The sequence below is a fragment of the Acartia tonsa genome, chromosome 5 (genome assembly GCF_053477335.1).
Source record: "Acartia tonsa isolate MP-2025a chromosome 5, ASM5347733v1, whole genome shotgun sequence".
NCBI lineage: Eukaryota > Metazoa > Arthropoda > Copepoda > Calanoida > Acartiidae > Acartia > Acartia tonsa.
Genome location: NC_137264.1, coordinates 51060069 through 51079400, shown reverse-complemented (window position 1 = coordinate 51079400; position 19332 = coordinate 51060069). Strand labels below are relative to the sequence as shown.

The following is a 19332-nucleotide window of genomic DNA, read 5'->3' as shown; positions in this document are numbered from 1 at the left end:
CAACAAAGTACAATATTATAAGCGAAGCAACTCTATAATCAAGTCCTAAAAATGTAAGTATGTCCATAAACATTATTTTGTATCAAGCAGTTTTTCAACAATTTTTATTTACAATTTTGCTTCGACTCTTATACATTTATATTCTGATTATTCAGTTCTGACACTATATAAGTGTTAATGTCCGTTTGTCCTACTGTTTCAGTGCTTCGCTTTTATGGATGTTGTCATCCTTGTTTGGAAGTATTTTAACTGTGCAATCATGTTAGTGTGATATGTCTGTTTGTTTATTGGCCATTACATTCCTTGTTCTATTACTGTTATTGTCACGCGCAGGATTCTTGTTTGCACGACCTTTGTCTGTAAGTCCTAGCTAATTTGCATGGTAATTAATTAGATAGTCTGTTCATGATGTTGATATCACATCACAAAATAGTTTTTTCATTAGCAACTATACCCCTAGAGGGCTCTAGGGGCACATAAGAGAAGGGGAAGGAGGTGTAACACAGACAATTTTAGTTTAAAAAGAAAAAGTTAAAGCTAGCGTTTTTTTTCCAGGGGAGATTTCTTTTTGGATGAGGGAATTACCCTCTCCCAAAAATAGCTATAACCTTAAGTGGACATTTAAAAGCTTTACTATAAAGAAGAAGCATATCTGTCCAGCGGTTAGGTAAATCCTTTGCTATAAACAGACAGAAACACACACTAAAATACAGACAGATAGACATCCTGTTACTTTTATATGAATACTAGCGGCTACGCCCCTAGAGGCCTCTAGTGGCATTTAAATGTTTTTTTTGTTTAAAATATGTAATTTGAGAAATAATTTGTCTATGGTCAATCAGCTGTTAAATTCATGTCTCTACGCAGCGCCACTACGCTACGTAGAGACATTCATACGCTACGTATTCATACGCTAGCGACACTATGCGGCAGGAATATTTCAATTTTTTCGATTTTTTTGTAATTTCTCTTGGGAGGGTGGTGGTACCCTCCCCCAAAATAGTTATAAAACTTCCCAGGACCTATGAGAATCTATCCTGTTGAGGAGAACCCGATCGGTTCAGTGGTTAGCGAGATCCTTTGGGACACACAGACAAACAAACAGACACACAGACAGACATCGTTCTACTTTGTATTATAGATAAATAACATATTAAGGAGCCCGAGGAGCTACGAGCCAGCTACAAGCAGAACGATGTTGACCATGAAGCTATACTGGATAATTTTGATGCCTTTATAAAACTGGCGGGTACTGAACTTCTTCAGCTCAAGGATGTCGCCAAAAATATTTCAGGTATGACCTATCAACTAAGAAATTATCATATAAAAGTTAAGAATAGTTATTCATCGCATCGCATTATGGACAGCTTTCCTCGGATATTAAAACAAAAATTATAAGATTAAAGCCAGTTATTTTTAACATAGAGTGGCCTAATTCCCGGGATAACAAAACTTGTTTTAATATTGTGATTGTACATTTTTATATTCGTAGAAAATTGGATATAATACGATGCGATGCATGATTTTGTTGGTATTGCTGAGAACCGGTTGTAATCCATCGGATATAAATCGGTTTCGAAGCCATACTGGAAAGATTTATATCAGCTCATACTAATAACGAAATTAATTCGGAAGAAAATAACGAAACCTATACGTGTTTTTCCGCTGTCGTTGGGGGGCAACACATCGTAAAATTGACGACCTCTTCATTTGCCCCCCAAATATTTTTTTAGATTTATTTTGCTTGTTGGTTATACCTTATTCCTGGATTTATATTCCGTCCAATTAAAAACAGAGTACCTAAATTGTACCTAATTCTCACAGGAATCAAAATGCTTCTTTTTTAATAATATTATATGTTTTTCAGCCTCCAAGGGAGAGGTCAACCTGTGGCAAATAATTTCCTCAGTGAACTCAACAGTCAGACAGAATCCAACCTCCAACATGGCAAAATTAATGAAAAAATTTGAGGTACATACATTTTTCAGGAATATTTAGGGATACGATTAAGGACGATAAATTGATATACATTCCCAGTGATGATTAACTAAATTACCCCTTATGTAATTTATAAATTATTGGTTGAAAAGTTTGGACACTACTAGTTTGAAATCAACCAATAAAAATACAATATAAAAGTATCCAAAGTTTTTAAGCCAACGAACAAGATAACGTTGTTATAAAATTTTGGGTACCAGGGAAATTTACAGTCCAATGTTCCTTTCCTCCCTGTAAATTAAAAAAAATTACGTTGCGAATCTACTCTGCATTGTTTTGTGTTGTTTGTTCTGCTTTCTGATACCTCATACGTATGGCCTTTTGCACGTTGCTTGCTTGTGGCAAAGCCAAAGATTTTTTTAAAAATCCTTATATAAAAAAACAGGATGTCTGTCTCTTTGTTAGTCTGTTTGTCTGTATCTTCCTAACCACTTGACCAACTAAGCTTTCCGTTTTAATTTTCAGTATAGCTTTCTGTAGGTCATTGTGTAAGGGTTTTATTTCCTTTTTGTGGAGGGTATCACCATCCACCCCCCCCCCCCCTTCTCCATTCCCTCAGGTACTCTAGAGGCCTCTAGGGGCTAAGCCGCTAGTATATATACTTATCCTTACACTTAATTAACACCAAAGTGGCCCTACGGATAATATTTAAAATTTAAATAGCATGCAAAAAACGTCTCTAGGCTACTACAGTAATCCAATCATTATCTTTAAAATAAAGCAACAGGATGTCTGTTTGTTTATTTGTCTTTCTGTCTGTCTGTTTGTCTGTACCGATGGATCTCGCTAACCGCTGAACCGATCGGGTTTTCCTTAACAGGGTAGCTTCTCATAGGTCCTGGGAAGGTTTATAACTATTTTGGGGGAGGGTACCAACACCCTTCCCAGAAAAATCGAAAAAAAAAGTAAAAAACGCTCCCCTGTAGACATTTTTGCAATTAGCTAAAAAAATATTTTTGGTAAATAGCTGATTTTAAATAGATTGAAAAGAAACAATTTTACGTGTCCCTAGAGGCCTCTAGGAGCGTAGCCGTTAGTACATAATATATCGATATATTCCCCCGCGTTGGAATTTTAATCATAAGCCAAAATGAATATTCAGATTAAAAAGGTGTACATAATGTATATTTTGTCGAAAAGTTAGTTTTTAAGTTAGTAAAAATAATAAAGCTTTTAAAGTTTGTAATATTTCAACCTAGCAGTTACGCCCCTAGAGGCCTTTATGGGACACTTATTTAAATTTTAATTACTAAATGTAAAAAAAGGAGGGCGGAGAGGAGATTTTTTCTTTGTGCAATTCATTGATCTACCCTACTTCCAAAGGGAGAACCCATCGGTTCAGCGGTTATAGCGATATAGATCGTTAAAAATATACAAGCACGCAGACACACACACACACACACACACACACACACAAAGAAACAATGAAACATCTTGAAAACGCTAACTCTAATTTATTACATATGTATTATAGGTTTTCGTCAACAAAGGGGTATTTTTACATGTATAATTTAGTTCAAATTTTTTCCGCTATGGGTTTCTTGTTTTACATTTCTAATATTTTTTACATCGTAAGAATCATTTTTTTAAGATTTTGTAATAAAACTATCATTTATTTTGATTGTTTGTTTTAATTCATATAAATGTTTTTCGTAATTATTTTTTTTTTCTAAAACTATCTGTTTAAAAAAATATATTGAATATATTATGAAAAGCCGTTTATTTACTTCATAGTTGTATTAATTGAAAAATCTACATTGTTTTGAAGAGTAGCTGCTTGAGCTTCTCATTCAATACCTATATTTGCGACAACTTTTATTCTATAAATTCTTCCAATTTTTAACATCAACGAAAACCCCGCCCCTCTCGGAGAGAATCGAACCCGGTACTCACGGATAAGGAAACCAACATTCTAATATAATTAAGCTATAAAAGAATCCGATTATCAGAGGTGAAAAAAGACATAGTAAACAAAAACTTATTTCTTATTGTATACTTTAAAATTTCATGGATTTTCATATCTGCCATTTTGGCTCAGGGGTAGAGGTGAGGTTTCAGTTGGAAGGTTGTGTGTTCGAATCTACCCAACCTCAAAATATAATTTTCAATGTCTGAGATAACAAGTAATATTTGGTAAAAGTAAAAATATTTGTAAAATTTACATTATAACAACAGTCAATTAAAATATCAAAAAGCTATTTTTATAATTTGTTTTTGCATCCATGATACAATGAAAAGGAAAATTAGTATAAATTAATGGAAATGGAGAGAGAGAGATAGAGTGAGAGAAAAAAAAGAGAGAGAGAGAGAGTGTGGATATCATGACAATTGATAAAACTGTAAAACTGTAACATTGGCAGAGTTAAACCTGCAATCTTCCTATCCATACACTAGCTTGATAACCCCTGCACTAAAGAAGACAAGACTACTTTTATGAAAATTTAGATATATAATACAATACTCTCTCTCCCTCACTCTGCACATAATTTTATAGTATGGCTGAGAACCGGTTATAATCCAACAAATATTAATCGGTTTCGAAGCAATACTGTTATATGTTATTTATAAGGAAAGAACAACTTGATGTCTATTATCCCATAATAAAATAATAATTTTTCCTGCACGGTCTAGATCCTGCAACCAATGTAATACAAAACTTTAACGCTATCCACAAGACTGAAAAAGAAAGGAATTTAATCGAAAAAATTTAAGATCTTAAACAAAAATGAGAAAAACGTTGAGTATGGAGGTATGCATTGTATTATAAACAGCTTTTCGCGGATATAGATATGTACAATTACAAGATCAAAGCCAGTTGAATTAGTCACAAAATGCCGAAGGCACGGGCTCAAAATTTGGTTTGAATTTATTCTTAGGAGGGTGGTGGAACCCTCTTTCAAAATAGTTACAAACCTTCCCAGGAACTATGATAAGCTACTCTGTAAAGGAGAACTATATCGTTTCAGTAGTTAGTGAGATTCTTTGTTACAAACAAACAAACAGAGAGCCAAACAAACATCCTGCTACTTTCTTATATGGATGATAGCTACAATATTTTAAGTTACTTGCCGGGTTTGAACTGGAATTCTTAGATAAGTTACGTAAAATTTTGCCCCAAGACCACAGCGGCATAATAATATTTTATCGATTTTTATATAAGTATGTCGAAAAAAGACAATATAATCATTTTCATAAATATTTCTCTTCCAATACTACTTCTGTTCCGTTCCTCTCTCTCTCTAATTAAAACTAGCCGATGCGCCCCTAGCATCTATGGGATCTATATTCAAAGGTATATGGAAGGGCAGAAAAATAGCCTAATACCATACCCAGACTTTTTTTTATAAAAAGAAAACAGCCTAAAACCATCTCATGACCTATAAGGAGCTTCACTGTAAAGGAGAGCCATATCGGTTCAGCAGTTAGTGAGATCCTTTGCTACAGACAAAAACTCTTACTACTTTATATTATAGGCTACGCCCCCAGAAGGCCTCTGGGGGCACTTGAGGAGGGGAGAATTAAATCCCACAACCCATTTTTTAATTATGATTCATAAAAAAAGGAAAAAAAAAATTTTAGGGGCGATTTCTCTTGGGAGGGTGGTGGTACCCATCCCCAAAATAGATATAAATCATTCCGGATCTTATAAGACACCACCCTGTTAAGGAGAATCCGATCGGCTCAGCGGTTAGCGAGATAGTTCGGTACAGACAAACAAACAAATATACAGACATCATTTTACTTTATTATAAGGATTGTAAAACTATTAACACAGGCAGATTTGAACCCGGTAACTTCTGTTTGATCTACATATACGTTAACCCCTCCAGTAAAGAAGACAAGATATGAAACTATTAAATTATAGTGTGTACATTACCCCCCCCCCCCCCCTTTCTCTCTCTTTCACTATCTCCCCCCTCTCTCTCTCTTTTTAGTCGTAAAAAGGACATCTAGACCCAAGGATGCTTAATAGAAACCTTCAACTATCATTTTTGATTTTCCTGAGATTTTTTAGGAAACAATAAGAACTATTTTTTAAATTAATTTTGTTTTTATATTTTTGTTTAATATTCATTTCTGAGAAAAAAATGTACTTTTATAGCATCACAGTTGTAGGGTTTGAACCTGAATAATTCTTACTCAAATCATCGCTGCTAACCACTAAGCCAAATAAGAGTTGGATTGCAAAGGAAATTCTGGCTATTTGATTAATTTCACCATTAATTATGTCGAGTGGAATAAGAATGTTTCATTTTCCAATAGTTGGAAAACTGTCCAATATATTATGCAATGAAAAATATGAATAATCCATTCTTAAGTTTAACCACAAAGCAGAAATTATTTTTAGTCATCAGTTGTAGTTTTTTCCGAGATTCACCCTACCACTTTCCTGACAATGATTAATCCCCATTAATTAATTTAAGTAATTAAAATGTCACGGAACCTCGAAGATTTTTTGGTACGAAACCTCGAAAATTTTTGGCACAATACTAGAAGATTATTTGCGGAGTTTTGTAGATTTTTTTATATGATATAAGATTATCTATGTTTTGAAAAAAAACGTAACTTCAACATTACAAAAAAAAACAATTTATTAGAATTAAATCATTTTCTCTAATTTCTTTATCAATCGCGTTAAACTAAAAATCATTAATTCTGTAAAATTAGTTATTCTTACACACGACGTATGCACAATATGTACTGTGAGAGAGACACACAGAGAGAGAGAGAGAAAGACAGAGAGGGTGAGAGAGAGAGGGAGGGAGAGAAGGAGAAAGACAGAAAGAGAAAGAGAGAGATAATTTCTTACACAGATATATATATAGAAAGGGTAAGCGATTGCGAGTAAAAGGCCAGAACTCTAAAACACAATATTAATTATGCATTATCATATAAATTACACTATATATAACATATAAAAGGCATATTCTGTTTAAGTAAATAGTGGTTGTGATTTGATATCCATTCAAGAAGAACATGTATTAATTAATTAAAAGAATGAAGTTCTGAGATTTTGTTACAACACCATAGCCCTCTCAACCACTCAGCCAATAAATTACACAAAGAATCTTTTAGAATACAAAAATTGTAATTTGAAGAAAAAAAATAATCAAAAGTTTTATCAGGGAGGGATAAGCCATTATGACATTATATTAAAAACTTATAATCCTACTGATTAATTTTGAATTAAAATATAGAAACCATCTTTGAAGGGTAAAAATAGGGGGGTTGCGTGATTTTACGTCTAGAATTTAGGAGGTTCCGTGATTTTACGTCTAGAATTTTGGAGGTTGCGTGATTATGATCTCAACATTTTCAGTTTCGACACGACATGTTTTTCTTATTCTAAAAAAAAATTTTAAAAAAAATTAGGATCCCATAACATTTTAAAGAAAGAGAGGCAAAATTATAATATGTTTTTAAATAAAATAATGAAATTGATAAAAAGACGGAAGAAAAGTTAGAGAGGGACATTTAATCTTTAAAAAATAACGCACGAAAGAGAGAGAGAAAGAGGGAGAGAGAGAGCGAGAGAGATATCAAACGCACAAGAAAGAGAGAGATCAAATAGAGATAGATATATAAAGAGAGATAGAGACAGAGAAAGAGAGAGAGAGAGGGGGGGGGGGCGGGAGTACAGAATTTTTCTTACTATACAAAATTATACAAAAACAAAATTTAATGTTGGAATGAAACAGCTTTGAGAATCATTGGCTTTCAATTTGTCTAATTTTATTAAAGCTGACTTTTATGTCAGACAGAAAAAGTCGTTGGGGATAATAATGGAAGAATATGGTCATACAGTCAGAGATAAGACAATGGAAGAAAAAGTTTAATATTCAGGGATAAGACAATGTGGAAGAAAGGAGTTAATAGTCAGGGATAAGACAATGAAAGAAAAGGGTTAATAGTCAGGGATATGACAATGGAAGAATAGAGCTATTAGTTGGGGATAAGACAATGGAAGAATATAATTTTTTAGGTGGTGCCTGCACCACCACTTTTCTAGTTTTATAAATCAAAGAATTTACTCTTATAAGATGGAAGTTAATTTAATTTATAATCTAATCAGGATGGTAATAAGCTTTTAATTTAAGCCTGGTAGGGCCTCTTTTCTCAATAATATCTCCAAAAGTATAGGGGCGCTACCTACAGCTAGTTGCAATTTAAAGGAAGTTATTTATTTCTTTAATGAAGCTTCGCTGTGACACACTTTTTAAAAGTGAAGCTTTTCTATAATTAGGGTCGGTCCGTACGTCCGTCCGTAATGGATAGCTTTTTTCGTTAATTTAGGCATGTTAGAATTGTCCTATCGATTTCAAACTTTGCATGGTAATTCCTTTAATAGTTAGGTCGAAAATGGCCGGAAACCGGTCAAAAGACCGGATTTTAAAAATTTTTTGATACTTGACACGGCAATATCCCAGAAAAGTGTGGTATATCTAGCAAACCCCCCCCCCCCCACCCCACCCCCACCCATGAGACACAAAGATAGACAAACACACCTCCTGTTAACCTTATTATCAGAATTATCATAAATTTTTGTATTTAATATGAATATTCAAATTATTATTCCATATGTCTAAAAAATAAAAATTTTATGTAATTATTAAAGTTTATGAAATTTTCCTTGAAGTTTATAATTTATTACCAATAAAACGCATGTTTCTTTTCTTTGCAATTATATTTCTTCATTAATCCAAATAAAAAAGGTATATTGTCTATATGTCTGTCCCATAAGATCTTGATAACTACTAAACTTTTCATGTTTCCTACTTAAATGGTCGGATTGGCTTATCAAAGAACGTGTCCCAACTTTTGTGATTTTATTCGTGACGAGCAAACAAAGTTCAAAGTTTTGATTAAACGGGGTTCGACAAAATAGATTTTTTCAATAATTACTCAACAGAATTAAAAAAGTAAGGTGTCAAATTAAAGATCTTACAATTTTTCTTTATAAAAGCAATTTTCTATTTTTTGTTGCGTTTTAGTACCTTAAAACCACTTTCTTTCAAAAAATAAACTGCTTCTGAACAAATTTAAAAAACTTTTGGTTAATGATCATCTACTTTTTAACCCACTAAGCCCTATATTTCTCTTTTTTTATTTCTTTTATTTTTAAATGATTTGCTGTTGTTATCCTTGTTAAAATTTTTTCAGTATGGCTTCGAAACCGATTAATATCCGGTGGATAAGAACCGTTTCTCAGCCACGCTGAAAAATCATGTATTGTATCATATATATCCAGTTTTCTACGAATATAAAAAACATGAAATTAAAAAATTAAAACCAGTTTTATTAAACCGTGCCTTTGGCATCTCCGGTCTAACAAAACTGGTTTTAATCTTATTTTTTTTATATCCACAGAAAGATGTCTATAAAACGATGCGATAAATAACTATAACTGATTGATTATGCTTTACAGGAAAGGTACATGTCCGAGGACCCTGGCCTGGAGGACGGTCATCCTGCGGATGCTGTGTATGAAAGGTATATTTTATCTACAATTTTCGTTATGCTAAGATATTAAAAAAAGGAATCAATCTAGCATCTAAGAGCTCTCTAATCGAAAGGGTAAGGAAGGTTAGAATAAAATAATAAAATAGCCAAAAAGCAGCCTGGGAGCTACGTGAAGCTTCCCTGAAATGAAGAACTCGATCAGTCCAGTACTTAGCGAGATCTTAACTGATTAACAAAAAAATATTGAATCATGGGTAGAAAACAAAATAGCGGGTTTCGTCGTATTTTCTCAATACCTTTTGATAGGTTAGGTAAATGTTCATGTTGATGATCAGAAAAATAGAAAACCCTCCAATTAATAGAGTTCAAGATAAACCTAAAATACAATATTAAACGGTTATAAAAAGTATAATTCTTTTTATTTGAATGTATAAAGATGACTTTAAAAAGTTGCATTAAAAAGAAAACCCCAAAAGTGAAAAGAGCACTAAATATTAATTAAAAGGAAATCTTATAACTTTGTGATATATAAGAAATCAATTTGTTAAACAGGGTAAAATCTTCCATAAAAGCAAAGATTACAAATTATTAACAAATTGTTGTCGGGTGGATGATGGGTTCGAATCCCAGCCGTACACCATGATAAATCTAAAGACGTTAATGCTGCTATGTCAGGTGCGCGACATCAAAAGTTATAGTAAGTGGAATTCTGAGCTGGATCTTTAAATCATTTTAGTGGTGAGCCAGATCGAGGTGAGCCAACTTTCCACCAATGAGAGCACAGCACTTTATGAAATGCCGCGCTGTGATTGGCTGAAATTCGGCTCACCCCGATCTGGCTCACCACTAAAATAATTTAAAGATCCAGCTCCGAGGTCTAAAACAGGTGCAATTGATTACCATGCACAGTACTTTTTGACAAAGGTCTGGCAATTAAAAGGGTTGGGTGTTAATAGGATGTAATCATGACTTTACTAGCAAGATTTGGTTCAGATATACACCAAAGACAGACCTAAATGTGTATTACGCTCTATAGAGGCTATCCAAAAGGATGTTATAATAAATAATTATAGAAGAGCTTCGCTATTATTTATACCTAGAGTCATTAGCAGTTATAAGTAAGAGCATTAAAAACTTACTTTAATAGAACTCTCTATATTTAGATTTTAAAAACAAATTGGACTTTTATTGTTGAATAAAGATCTAATTTAATTCCTTATAATCCTATTATATTTATAATTTCAATAATATTATTCTCTTTTTTTTATTGCTTATTAATATTTTTTAGTAGCGAAAATACTCGATCATTAGTCCCAAATTTATGCCTGTATGTCCTTTTTTATCACGGTTGCCCTTTTATAATGGTGACCGTAAATTTATGTGAATATTTCTGTAAGCAATGCACAGTGCGTATGAAGGTGCTTTGACTTTTGTGTCAGAACCTAAATTAGGACACAGTGCATTTCATTATCCTAGATTAGGTAACTTCATTTCACTTTTTAATAAAATCTAAAATGCAGCCGTTTTTGAGAAAATTAGATTTGAAAATTTCAAGTTCAATTTTCATCCACTAGGAGTTACCGCATAATCATGACAAGAAAAGCAAAGATTATTATTTATTTACAATTTTGAACAAGTTTGCTTTCATAAAGTTCTTCATAAAACCACTCCTGAAGTGAGTTAATTTATGTCTTTTTTATCAGTTGCTTTGCTAGATCACGGAAATTTAGCCTTAAAAAATCATATATAGAGAGGTTTTATGACAGCAAAGTTGTTCAAAATCTTAAATAAATAATATTTGCTTTTCTTGTCACGATTTTGCGGTAACTCCTAGTGGATGAAGATTGAACTTGAAATTTTCAAATCTAATTTTTTCAAAAACGGCTGCATTTTAGATTTTATTGAAAAGTGAAATGAAGTTACCTAACCTAGGGTAATGAAATGCACTATGTCTCAATTTAGGTTCTGACACAAAGGTCAATGCACCTTCATACGCACTGTGAATGGGTATCTAGTCTATTACTTACTTAGTCCGTCAGTCAGTCGGAAATGCTGTTTTAAAGGACATCAAATATCTATTGGAAAAATGTGTCTCCTAACTTTTGTGTTTTTTTAAAATAGCTATTATATAAAGTAGTAAGCTTTTTTTGTCTGTAGCGAAGAATCTCGCTAACCGCTGAACCGATATGGTCCTCCTTTACAGTAAAGCTACTTATAGGTCTCGGGATGGTTTTAAACTATTTTATTTTTATAAAAAGTCTGAGTAGATATGATTTAGGCTATTTTTCTGCTCTTCTGTATTTTATCGAGTATAAAGCCCCTAGATGCTAGGGGCACAACCGCTAGTAAATATAAAAAGTAGATCCCCAATCAAAATATTGGAAAATAGTGTATGAACAAAAAGAAAAACAAGGATGATTATGCACTGAAATGTTATGACAGACGAACATTAACTCTGGTAGAGTGTCAGAACTAAGTTTTGACAAAATTATACGTAAAATTGTTGCAAAACCTTTTAAATACAGAATTCTGTTTAAGGACATACTGACATTTTTAGGACTTGATTATAGAGATGCTTCGCTTATAATTTTGTGCCTTATTGTAATAGGAATCAGTGCTCCAAACATCAGATCAATCGGATGATTATATCACATTTGATCTTAAAAAAGTTAAAAATCAACATGTTTAAAATGGACGTACGGACATTCTGGTAATGATTATAGAGTTGCTACGTTTTCTTAATCGTACCTAACTACTACAGAAATCATCTTACAAAGTTTAAAATCGATAAGACAATTCTAACATGCCTAAATTAACGAAAAAAGCTATCCCTTACGGACGGACGTACGGAAGGACGGACCCTAATTATAGAAAAGCTTCGCTTTTTATAATCGTTATAATTGGACGATATGTTATGTGTGATTGATAATCAAAAAATATCTTTACAAATTCCTTTTTAAATTGTACAGGTTATTGTCAGAACGAGCATCTAGGGCAATAAATCTATTAGTTTTTATAATAGTTTAAAATTCTTGTTAAACATTAAAATTAAATCATAATATTATGTTTTAAAAATTAACTATAATGTTGTTTTGTTTAAATTGTATTCAGCAAAATAATAAAAATAAAAATTTATATAAGAAGATTTGATAAAAAGATACCATATATTTGTTTTGATAACGTTATAAAGAAATAAAGAAAAACATTTATGCAAAATTAAACAGAACAATTACAAGGATCGAAAGGGATAAGAAGATGGCCGATAAATTGATGTGTATCTTCAATGATGATACACAAAATTGCCCCTTCTGTAGATTACAGTTAGTGGTTAAAACGTTTGGACACTCAATTTAATTAAACAACCTATAAATTTTTTAATAAAAGTTCCCAAAGTTGTTAAGCCAACGAATCAAAAAAAGTTATTATTAAACTTTGAGGACAAGTGTAATAAACAACCCATTGTCCCCTCTCTCTGGGAAAATTATCATTTCAAATGTTTTAGATCCCTGTCATCCCTGTTGTTCCTGTCAATGGGAATCTTCCTGCTCAATTCTGTCAATGACCTTGTGGATTCTGGTGCCTCTGCCAATATAGGTATTTTTTTAATTTCTTGGCTAATATTTAAGATAGGGGTCTGAAATTTTCTATGGTTATACCCATAACTATTGGGAATCTTCCTGCTCAATTCTGTTAACGACCTTGTGGATTCTGGTGCCTCTGGAAATATAGGTAATTTATTTCAATTTATCTTTAATTTCTTGGCTGATATTTAAGACAGAGGTCTGAAATTTTCCCAAGACCAAAGGGCGCTACTGTACAACTTACTTAAGTCCTTTTATCTGCTACACTTCGGTAAAGATGGCAATTGTAAGGATATTTTGCTGTTGAATTTCTGTAGATTATGGAGAATATACTTAATTTCAACACTGATAATAAAGATAGATGTCTGAATTTTTTATGAAGATTCCCAAAACTAATGAGCAACTTCAGCAAAACTTACTTTGTCCGTCTACCAAATGCACATTGGTGTAAATAGGAATTTTTATCATAAAAAGAAAATAATTTAAATTTTTTTCTATTTAGATTCCCAACCCCGAAGTTTGCCCGCGAGTAGCTTGGATGAAATTTTATTGGATTCTATTCAAAACAAGGAAATTATGTCTTTTCACTGGCTGCGGCGTCCCTAGCACTTTACAATCAATTAACCACTTGAAAAAACAGCCTATATTTTTATTCGAACATCAATTGGGTACAGCAAAACTGTACATCAGAGACATAAAACCAAAACTTAAAGGATTTATATTATGAATATTTTAAGCCCCCTGAGCAGCGTTGCGGAGCCGTTTGATTTTGGTGCGGCTCCGGCTCCAGCTCCGGCTCCGACCTAAAATCAAGAAAAACTCGACTTGAAAAAGGGCATTTGCACATGACAAAACAGAGTTACCAAATTATAATCTATAATAAATCTCTTTATTTATCTAGTCCGAAGCCGGAGCTGTTTTTTAACGAAAATTACGACTCCGGCTCCAGCAAAATATGACGGCTCTTGACTCCGGCTCCGGCTCCGCAACACTGCCCCTGAGGATGCTCGTGGTTCAGTACTGTTGATTGAACCAACTCTCTAAGGCGCTGGTAAAGACATGATTGAAAATAATAGGAAATTCTACAACTATTCAACTACACAGCATTTGATTTCTTTGATCATTCCCTTGACACAGCTGCCGCCGCCGCTGAAGATGACCTGGAGCAAAACAACTCTATCCATCCGGCATCTGCTGTCAATAATTATCTCAAGTAAGTTGGAAGCTCTTTATAGTGCCTATATAAAATGTCGTCATACAATGCAAATGACCAATGATAGGCCAATACTTAGACTAGGTAGGCCGGTTTACATTTTAATTGACCAATGGTAGGCCACTATGACTTAATGACAAAGATTATATTTGGTGCTTTCCCTCAAAGTGCTTAATGGGTAATGTCCCCTCTCCCCGCTCTTATTATTTCTTAATTGAAATAAGAGAGTGGGGGGAGGGGGCTGATTTACATCATTTCTATCATTTCTATTATTTAAAACCACTTTTATCTTTTAATTCTTTGTTTATTGACGGATTTTAAACTTTAAAAACACAAATCAGCCAAAAATAGCGTTATTAGACTTTGTTTTATGCTGTTTTCAACTATTTAGGCTGGTGATGAATTTAATGAACGCGTATGTGCAAGATTCGGACGAGTTTGAATGTATCTACGCCAGCTACTGTGAAAAGCTAAATAATCAGGTACACATTTCTTACAGAGTTTGAATGTATCTACGCCAGCTATTGTGAAAAGCTAAATAATTAGGTACACATTTATTAAAGAGTTTGAATGTATCTACGCCAGCTATTGTGAAAAGCTAAATAATTAGGTACACATTTATTAAAGAGTTTGAATGTATCTACACTAGCTATTGTGAAAAGCTAAATAATTAGGTACACATTTCTTACAGAGTTTGAATGTATCTACACTAGCTATTGTGAAAAGCTAAATAATAAGGTACACATTTCTTACAGAGTTTGAATGTATCTACGCCAGCTATTGTGAAAAGCTAAATAATTAGGTACACATTTCTTACAGAGTTTGAATGTATCTACACTAGCTATTGTGAAAAGCTAAATAATCAGGTAAACAATTTCTTACAGAGTTTGAATGTATCTACACTAGCTATTGTGAAAAGCTAAATAACCAGGTACACATTTCTTATAGAGTTTGAATGTATCTACACTAGCTACTGTGAAAAGCTAAATAACCAGAGCTCGATCTTTAAATCGTTTATAGGTGATTTAAACCGGGGCGATTCATTTGGCGCACCATCAAATTATTAATATCAATCTTTAAATCGAATTTGCATGGGTGATTTGAATCGGGCAGTGGCGCGGGCCCGGCGCGCCAATGCCACTCACCGAGTGGCATTGGCGGTTTAAATCGGGGTGATTTATTTAATAAATAAATATTTTTTTTTAATTACTCTAATATTTTATTGCAAAACTATCGTGAAAACATTTTTATAGTTATTTTTAAAATAAATTATATATTAATGTTTCATATAAAATACTATACTGACACGGTATTTTATATAAATTACCTTACTGACACTGCTTAAGTAATAAAGTTGTACTGGCGCGGATCGATATTTTAGTGAGTGCGCAAGCGATTTAACAACACCGCACCGAAAATCTTTTAAAAATCAGGTGCGCTGTGGCTTACCACCAGCGCGCCTACGGTTTACCTCTGAATCGCCCCGATTCAGCGCGGCATAAAAACGATTTAAAGATCAAGCTCAGGTACACATTTCTTACAGAGTTTGAATGTATCTACACTAGCTACTGTGAAAAGCTAAATAATGTGGTACACATTTCTTATAGAGTTTGAATGGACTTTGATGGAAAAACATCAATTAATATTGAAGCTTTTTATGGTGCCTATAGAAAATGACGTCATACTGGCCTACTTTTGGTCAATTACATATATCTGTCCTGTCATTGATAATTTAGTCTGTGTATTGGTCTATCATTTGTCATTTGTATTGTATGACGTCATTTTTTATAGGCACTATGAAGAACTTTATTAATATTTGTTGTAGGCGCAGCTAGGCGGGCTGGCAAGCAGTGTGGCGCGTATCAACAGTGTCGGCATGCGCCTGGCCATGGACCAGCTCAGTCCGTTCAACACGTTCACGGCTCTGGTGAAAACCCTGATGGGATGGGAAAATTTGCCCTGCAAGGTATCCTCTCATCCATGTTTCAAGCGGAATATAACCCCGAGATCTAAAGGGATAAGACAGTGGCTGATAAATTGATGTGCATCCTCAATGTAAATACACAAATTAACCACTTTTGTGAATTAAAATTAGTGGTTGAAACGTTTGCACTCTCAGCTAAATAAACCCCCACCAACTAAAATTTATTTAAAGTTTCCAAAATTGTTAAGCCAACTAATCAAAAAACATTATTATAAAACACCTCATTGTTACCTCTCAGCTCTCTGAATAAACTGGTTTTAAACCACGCAGAAAATCTAGCATTTGTATATTTTAACGAAAAAAAGGTCATATTATTAATATTTTTCTTGTCGGCTATTTAATCATTTCCGTATCCGCGGATAAGAAAATAAAAAATATGAGATAAATTGTATGTTAACTGCATAATCTAAAATCATTTTAAAATTGATATAAAACAGTATTTATTATTATTTATAATTAACTGAATTATTCCGAGCTTAGAAACTTTTATACTTTTAACACATAGGTTTTGGGAGGTGTGTTTTCAAACAATAATTTTTATATTTTTTTTTTGTTTTAGGATATTTTCAATCATTGTGGTACTACAAAAGACAGAAAATAAATGGTAAGCATAATTGGGTATAGTCCCTTTCGTAACATCGCACCTTATGGGGCGATTCTTCGTGTTTTTAACAGCAGCTTTTCTCCTATTTTTAGCCCCTGCGGAGGGCTCTAACACTGCGGGGCCAATTACCTAACCCTCTGGGGCAATCACCTAACCCACTATAACCTAACCTAACCTAAAATAACATATAAAAAGCCATTTTAATAATATTACGAATCGCCACTTATGGGGCGATGTTACGAAATTGGACTATTCCCGCATAATTTTTTCAAAATGGGCTAAATCCTGTAAAATTTCTCTTTATAGTGCCTATAAAAAAGAAATGATTTTTTCATAAATTTGGCCAAAGTATCCCGAATGACGTCATATTAGAATAGTCTATTGTTCTAATATGTCGATCGAAGTTTTTCGGCCAAAAGTTTTTCAATTTTCCCCCTTTTTTACAGGTTGATTGACGGACATATCGTTGTTATAGACTAGCTTCGCTCCTAAAAGAGACAGTTATTTGTATGTATTTGTATGTATCTTTTATTTAGGTTGTCAATGGTTGCAGCAGCAGCCCCAGCCAAGCCAATAAAATACAACCATCAGTGTGCATTCGATTCCGCAATTTATTTTATCATTTAGCCCCCCATATTTCATTATTTGCTATTGTGTCTTTTTTTTGAGAATGCTAAACAAAATGCAGATGTGCTAATTTGCGGAAATGAATTCATACCACCCATTCAACAGAATAGTTATTCTCGCATCGTATTATAAACAGCTTTCCGTGGATATGCAATGTACAATTATAAGATTAAAACCAGTTTTTTAGCCCCGAGGTGCTGAAGGCACGGGCTAAAAAAACTGGTTTTTAACTTATGATTGTACATTTTTGTGTTCGTAGAAATCTGGATATAATACGATGCTAGACATAGTTTTTTCGTATGGATAAGAACCGGTTCCTATCCACCGGATTCGAATGGATACGAGAAAGAAACTATACTTTAGCTGTTAATACCATATCTATGTAGCATATTAATTGGAAACATGGGAAAAAAAACAAAGAAGCGGGTTTCGTCGTTTCACAGTAGCTTTACTCCTATTTTTAGCCACTGCAGGGGGCTATAATCACCTAAGTGGACAATCATTAACAATTACAAAACCTTACCTAATCTAACATAACATATCAAAAGCTACTGTGAAAACACAATTAAAACCCCTACTTTGTTTTCTTTCCGTGATCATTAAGTTGTATTACATATATCACGTAGGTATACCTAAATAAAATAGGTATACATATGACATATCTACCATATAGAATATATAGACAGACATACCTAACTTTTATGTGATTATAACCAATGTTTTTGAAAAACAGAATCTTTTTAACCCTAAAAAAGATATTTTGATTTTGAAAGTCACAAAATTATACAGTTTTAACGATTAATAACGGTGTAACGACAGTAACATTTTTCAATCTTTCTCATTTTTTTAATTTTGAGCAACTTTGTTTTTTTTATCTATTCTATTTTCTGATCATTCAATAGGATCATTTTAAGAATGAATGAAACTACATAACATGTATTCATTTTTTAAAATTTATATAAAGATATTTTAACTCTTATTTTCTTTAGAAATTGAAAGCCTTCTAAAACTTAATAAGCAAAAATAGGTTAATACATATATCTGTTTCTAAAGAAATCTTAAAAAATATGTAGGCCTTATAGAAATGTATAAATATATCTTATTTATCAATAGAAATCTTAAAACTGTTTGAGGATTAATAATGAATCTATTGATTTTAAATTTCAATGGGATTTGTAAAAAATACTTCATTATGAAGCCTTACATTAAAATTTATCTTGAGAAAAGAATGCTTTACAAAAATTAATTTTGTCAAAATTAAAACGTTTAGATAAAAATATATAAAATTAAATGTTAAATGAATCTCAATTTTGATGCTTTAGCACGAACAAGATCTTATCAATTAGTACTAAAGTATTGCCTAAAAATTATAAAATGTTTTTTTGACTTTAAGTTGCATAAAAATCATGTAAAATATCAAATACTGTTTAAAATTTCTGAGCAATTATTGCTTTAAAAGGCAAGTCGTTTTACATTTAAATTCTTACTTCATGAAAGGTTTTAGTTTCCTGAGCTGGATCTTTAAATCATTTTAGTGGTGAGCCAGATTGGGGTGCGCCGAATTTCAGCCAATCACAGCGCGGCATTTCATAAAATGCTGTGCTCTCATTGGTGGAAAGTTGGCTCACCCCGATCTGGCTCACCACTAAAATGATTTAAAGATCCAGCTCTGTTGTATAATGCTTAGATCACTTGCTCACGTTCGTGCATAGTCCCCGTTAATTCTATTGTCTTCCTTGTTTTTTAAACACAAAAAATGAGAAATTATCTAGGTTAAAAAAAAACATAAAGATGTGTTTTTTGTAGTCATAAAAAAAACTGTAGTGCAATATTTATACGAATTGTGATTGTTAAAATAAACTTT

General features: G+C 32.9%; 1 protein-coding gene across 1 annotated transcript in view; it reads left to right on the top strand.

The window, feature by feature from the left end:
- Positions 1–18724, top strand: part of LOC145319774 (uncharacterized) — an 82191-nt gene extending 63467 nt beyond the window's left edge. Inside the window, exons 18-27 of the mRNA XM_080162121.1 lie at positions 1159–1294; positions 1868–1971; positions 9425–9489; positions 12962–13053; positions 13543–13616; positions 14123–14253; positions 14645–14735; positions 16079–16219; positions 16797–16841; positions 17378–18724. Coding sequence (XP_080018247.1) covers positions 1159–1294; positions 1868–1971; positions 9425–9489; positions 12962–13053; positions 13543–13616; positions 14123–14253; positions 14645–14735; positions 16079–16219; positions 16797–16838 — 876 coding nt within the window. The 3' untranslated portion in view covers positions 16839–16841; positions 17378–18724. The remainder of the gene's footprint in view (positions 1–1158; positions 1295–1867; positions 1972–9424; positions 9490–12961; positions 13054–13542; positions 13617–14122; positions 14254–14644; positions 14736–16078; positions 16220–16796; positions 16842–17377) is intronic.
- Positions 18725–19332: the final 608 nt, after the last annotated feature.